The sequence below is a fragment of the Halyomorpha halys genome, unplaced genomic scaffold, assembly GCF_000696795.3.
Source record: "Halyomorpha halys isolate HHAL.00 unplaced genomic scaffold, Hhal_1.1 Scaffold356.1, whole genome shotgun sequence".
Lineage (NCBI taxonomy): Eukaryota > Metazoa > Arthropoda > Insecta > Hemiptera > Pentatomidae > Halyomorpha > Halyomorpha halys.
Window position 1 is genome coordinate 275,604 of NW_027111799.1, and position 6,649 is coordinate 282,252.

The 6,649-nt window shown below is 28.8% G+C and overlaps 1 protein-coding gene across 1 annotated transcript in view; it reads left to right on the forward strand.

Annotated features, from left to right (window-relative positions):
* Nucleotides 1–6,649, forward strand: part of Hr3 (Hormone receptor 3) — a gene marked incomplete at its 3' end in the record, with an annotated part of 109,308 nt that overhangs the window by 83,317 nt on the left and 19,342 nt on the right. The window contains 1 exon segment of the mRNA XM_067049782.1: nt 3,775–3,943. Coding sequence (XP_066905883.1) covers nt 3,775–3,943 — 169 coding nt within the window.

Here is a 6,649-nt window from a genome sequence, read left to right on the forward strand (position 1 = left end):
TTGTAAATATCAATAATTTTTTTTTTAAATATTTCTCTCACAGTATTCAGTCTCTTACAGTTGTAAATATCAATAATTTTTTTTTTAAATATTTCTCTCACAGTATTCAGTCTTTTGAAATACATATTACTTCTTAAAATAATATTAATATTAAAAAGATTAATTTTCCTCTTTCATAAATTATTTCAAAGAACACAAGGTAGCATTGAATTTTTTTTTTCTGAATGTAAGTTAAGACCTCGTAGCGTAAGGCGAGTTTCCCAAGACTTCCTTTGACTGAGGTCGAACCGACTGACTGGAAAACTACCGTACGCCCATCCTAGTAGGAAATTCACAAACAGGTTCTATGCCTTGAGTAATTACTATTATTTCTAAAGTTATAATATCGTGTTTTTTCATATCAATCAAAAGCGAAATCTGAGACTATTAAGTGATACAATATCGCTGCAAAATTATAGGTCTTAGAATAGTGATTTCCTTTCTAAACTTCGTCGATAATGAAAGTCAGATCTGTTGGATTGGTCTTTGAAATAGAAATATGCAAAAGTACTGAGTCCAATGTTACAAATAAATGGGCGAATTATTTTTAAAGGATCTGTTTGTAAATAATAGGATTTTAATTAGAACCGTAATAATTATTAAATCTGAGGATAAAAATATGAAATAGATTACTGCGAAGACAAATATTATGATATTAAAAAAAAATATTGGTCGAAACCTTAAATACAAAAAAGATTTATTAGCTCTGCATATATTTATTGAAATTTACAACTATTCAAAAAAATAAATAAATAAAGTAAATGTAATAAAGGTTTCAGAATATATGATGATCTTGGAAAAGAACCATCCAGTAGTGGTACTTAAATAATTGCTTTAAATTAGAAGATCTCATGGTCATCTTCTGTTCTGACGCCTTGGAGGATTATCAGGGATTGTTAATGATGAGAGATTAAGAACTAATAGGTTTGGGTGGGTAAGGATTTTGAAATGAAAGAAGGTATATTTATTTCGGGCCAAATCTGCAACGAATGGAATGTTGAGGTCTTGACAGATGAATTTATTTGTAGCGTAATAAGGAGGATTGAGTATTTTACGGAGGATTTTGGATTGTAAGGATTTGATAGTTTTGTGGAGCCCCAAAGCTCAATTCCATATGTCCAAATTGGTCTAAATGTCGTTGTGTACAACAGTTTTTGATAGTAAATAGGAAGTTTGGAGCGTTTGTCAAGTAGGTGTTTTAGTAATCGGAATCAACGAGCAGTTTCTTGTCGTTTCAGTATAATATGGGGATTCCAAGTAAGTCTCTTGCCAAGATGGAGTCCTAAGTAGCAAATCTGTTCAACAGGAGAGCAGAGGTTTACGATGGACAGTAAAGATCACTTTTAATCTAATCCCTTTGATGGGATTTGTTAGGATTTATTTTGATTCTCCAGATGTGACACCATTCTTCAGTCAAACTGCAGAGTTTGTGATGCATATATAATCTCTGGATATCTTCCGGAATGTAAATAGAAAATTAATCAATAATAAAAATTAAAGGTTTCATAAAAAGATTCATAGAAATTTTTGTTTCTTGTGACATATAATAAATTAATTCTTTATTATTGAATATAAATCTATAAAGGGTTCACTGTACTATACTAACTCTAAGGACATGGGTTCGAATCCGGCTGTGGCAGATAGTTATTTAATTTTTCACTTTAGCCATGAGCCCACAGGGCTAAGGTTCGGGAATCCTCCGGGGTCAACCCACCCCCATAAAATGGGTACCCTCAATTGGGTTAAAATCTGGTGGTCGAGCTTGATTTTAACCAAGTCGCCTCCTTACTAAGTCCTGCACCTCTGACACTTTATGGGCAGTAGCGGTACAAATTTAATTTTTTTTAAATAGATTTTCAGAATCTGCCGTTTTTATTTTGTAGATATCTGAATTAATTACTAAAATTATTTTTTATTTTTTTGACGAACGTACTGTAAAATGATATGATATCGAATAGTCATTCAATCTTCAGGCAACTCCAGGTCGTTGAATTCACGAACTCTTATCGATTTCTTTATAATCGAACTCGAAGGACAGGGTCGACAAGAGAATGGTAAAAGTGACTGAAGAAAATCGAATTTGTTTCGAATGAGACGGCCTCGTGTTCGCGACCGTAAGTAAATATCGCAGAACAGTTGTTTTTCCTGTTAATTCTAGTGGCATTGGAATTAGATACTCAAAAGCCCATGTCATAGTGACAGTGTTAGTAAATGTAACAGCTACTGCCATAGTGTAAACTATATTCTGTCGTGGCAGTACTGTCATGCTTTAAGGATTTGTATGATAGTTCATCATCTATATGCGAATGCACAACAACCACCACATGTAATCATCTTGACAGAGAACTGTCGCAACATATAACCTAATATATTACGTATCACTTGTTAGTACAAGAGCTGGGTAGAAAGAAAGTCAGTTATTTCACTCCAAATTTTTTATTCCTTTAATTAAAACTACGTATAATTACTAGTCAAAATCGATGAATCTGCCCAGTATAGTAAATGGGAAATGGTGGCTATTTCAAAACTTTAAAAAAAAAAATTTTAATTCGGAGCTCCATATTCAAAACTACCAACATGGCTAGAAAACCTAATAGAACATCATTTAAAGTAGAGTAAATTTTCTAAACTACGAGCCCTAACAGAGCTGTTTACTTCAATATATCAGGAGATATAGGTGTTTAAAAAGCAATATTTAAAATAATGTGCTGAAAAATCAGTAGTTTGTGAATTTATTGTGGAAAATATTTAACTCAGGAACCATGAAACGTACAGATGTCTATTAAAACTTAAATTAAAGATAATGCAATTTGCTATAAAGTAGTTGATGACGTTTATCTTCAGGAGTAGTAGTTTTAAGATATTTGCTAAAATAAATTGATTTTTCGGACAAAATTTGATATGCTAATATTATAAAAACTACTACCTCTATGAAGATAAATATTTAAAAACCTTTTTTTAATTTGATTGCTGGCAGACATCTGTACGCCTAATAGTTCCTTATAGATAATTTTCATAAATCAAATATTTTGTCAGAAGAACTATAAAACAACATTTTATGAATTTATTTTGGAAAATATCTAACTACTAAACCTACAAAGATGAATGTCATAAACTAGTTTATAGCACATTAAACTAGCCTTAATTTGAGTGCTAGTAGACATCTGTAGGTTTTTTTAAAGAATATTTTGTCTAAGACTTATTTTAAACAATTTTTTTACAAATATTTATTAATTATACTAAACTCATTTTTTTTTAATCAAAATTTGTAATTTTTCTTAGAAAAAAATATTTCTAATACTGACAGTTGTTTGTGCATCTTTGGCACACATATATTGACTCTCTATTGGATTTAATAAATAATCAAAAAATTAACATATTGATTTAAATACATTTCGAAAGAATTTCTGAACACTGAAAACAAATTATATAAACATTTTTCAAAACGAATCTTGACATAAAATGTCACTAGAATGATGGATTAGGGGTTGATTTTTTTTTGATTTTTTAAATTCTATAACAACCATATTTTTTTTGGGGGGGGGAGGGAGGGGCTTACAAGACACCACAGCAGAAGTGATGTGTACATAATTCTCAACTTAATTTTATATTCACTATACAACATACATGATTCTTATTCCCATAGGTGTTGGTTATATAGAACTTTCACTGTATTTTATTTTTTAAAGTATTTCATTAGTTTAATTTATTTATTTATTGATTTTTTTGTTACAGCCGTAAAATTTGGACGAATGTCTAAGAAGCAGAGAGAGAAGGTTGAAGACGAGGTGCGGTACCACCGGGCCCAACTGAGGGCGCAAGTGGAACAAACGCCTCCAGATAGTTCCGTTTTCGACCAAGCCCAAACACCTTCATCCACTGACCAAATCCACAACTACACTGGGTACGTTCGTCATCAATATTCCATTCTAAAAGTATTTATGATTACAAAAATATTACTGAACTGGTTACAATTTGATATTAGAACTTCAAATTATTTATTCTAAAAAAATAAATCTTCCTTCAGTGATTAATTTTTAATATCATTGCAACAATATTGCTTACAAAATAAATATTGCAGTTAATTAAAAAAAAAAAAGTTGCAATGTGATGCAGTGGAACTTCCCTTACCAGACGCTTCTAAACAAACTTACATCTCTAATAAGTTCTGATTTTGTTAAGAAACGGTGTTGGAAGCTGCCTAAGCATGTAGGAAAATCAAATTAAAAGCATTTGGCAGTTGCTGGACACAAATTCAAATAAATAACTTTTGTACAACTTTAACAAACAAAATATTGAATTGAAAGCCAAAATTTGCAATATAAAAACTATTTCTAAAGCAATTGTCATGATTGTTTAGTGTTAAAACATTAAGGGAATTTTGAAATATCCTTGATTATTTTCCAAGCAGAAAATCCTTGGACACCATTACAATGAAATATATTGTATCTATGTATGAATAATTACAACAAAAAAAATTGATAAACTGTTACAAACATACTTGGCTGTATTTTCTGAATTCAACACTCTTTTTTATTTCTTTATTTTTAATATATTTTAAATTTTAAAAACATTTTGTTCACTAATGATACATTCAGTAATCTGTCAACTTTTCAATCATCTGTCTTTTTAAGAGATGTTCTTCTAGTGATTATTTTTTGAAGTAATATTGTTTCTTTCTTTTTAAGAAACTGTAACAAAATGGATTATTTTGAACATATTGTTGCGAATCTCAACTCTATTAAATCCCTATGTATTATTTTTGTTCAGATGCTTATTTATTTAAAGCACTTATTAATTAATATAATGGGTTTTTCATTATGTACTTGTATATGAGGATATATAAATACATATACATTTATTAGATCACCATTATAATTTTTTTTGTATTTATATTTATTTTATGTACTTTAATATTTTTTTTTGTTTTTGTTTATGTTATTTTGCAGACTATACTATGAAATACTTTTAATAATAACTTTTTAATGTTATATTTTTTTTTTGAACAATTTGGAAAACTATTTGTATATACAATTTTTGTTTTCATCTAATACTCAACCATTTGGCATCTGGTTAATCAAACCAGTAAAAAAAGATTCACTGTTCTTTTAGTTCAAGGACTTATGGCTTTTGACATATGTTTCGATGAGTAACATTCTTAGCTCCTTCATAGCAAAGAATATATTCAGTAGACACAAGAACATTGATGCCACTGGGTAGATTGTGAAGTTTTCAGCCTCTGGATAAACTACAGAAGGCAGTGTGATTGAAGTAGCAAAGCCTCTATCTAGAGTAACTTGTTTTATTTAATCCTCCCAATACCAGGTGAAAAAAGAATTGTGCTGAATGAACTTCAAAAAGAAATGTGCTTTATGAACTTCATTTAAATTTTTGCAAATTTATACTGCATTTCTCGATTTAATAGATCTAAACTCACTTATTCATAAAATTATAGAATTAATACAATAATAATGAAATACAAAATAGTTTTAAAGTATTTCTTATTAAAAAATATTGGTTTGAAAATACATTAAGCTAAATCATTGAAATCTAAAACTATAAAGTACATAAACTACAATTAAAGCAATCTAAAAGATATTAAAATAAAATAATAGAAATTTAACCAAAAAATAAATAAATAAAATGGAAAATCTATTTGCAATTTGTACTCAAATATCAAACAATGTTTTCAAGAATAAGATAAAGGCAATTTTTATTACATAATTCATTTCAAATAACGTAATTTTGTTTGACTATATTAATTTCACTTATTTCTGTGAGCATTGTAGAGGGGAAATAAAAATAATAATAAATTAAGTCTTACCAGAAATCGTACTGATGTAAAATATCAAGTAGGTTCCTGAGGTACCCCAACCATGGTTCTTAAGAGGGAAAAAAATAATCATAAATCATATACTGAGAATTTTCCCATATCGACAATGTAATTCATCACAGATAGTATAAGGAAAAATCTAATGGAGTTATATAAATATATCTTTGATTATATGAGAATGAAAAATAATACACTGAGCCAGCGAGTCCGAGTGGGCCCCACCTGGTGTCCAGAGGATTTACAGCTTAATATCCTCGCAATCAATTATTGTCCATGATCTCATCCTAAGCTTGACAGGTAGTTCTGTTTTTGACACAATCATAGTTTATTTATTTATTGTTAAATAAATAACACAATTAGTACCATTACTATACATTATGATTGTCCATTGATGTGCAGAAACTATAAAAAGCAAATTTTCAATGAGGATTATAATTAAGCATTTTTTAAATATTTAATATGATTAAATGAATTCATAATTAAAGTTGAAAATAGTACACGTATATCTAATTGAATAAGATAAACTATTTCTCTTTAACAATTTTTTCCAATGTATTTTTCCCTATTGAAACACCAATTAGATAATTATAAAAATATGCTATTCCTTATCTATACAACTTCACCTAGAGAAAGTATCATAACATAAATTATATGACTCAGACTAGAAGTGAAGCTTCAAGGACCTTGTGCTTCTCAAGGAAAAATAAGGTTTTTATTATGTACTAAGTTTTATAATTTTTTGTTTATACTTAATTTGAAAAAAATAATTGATAATAT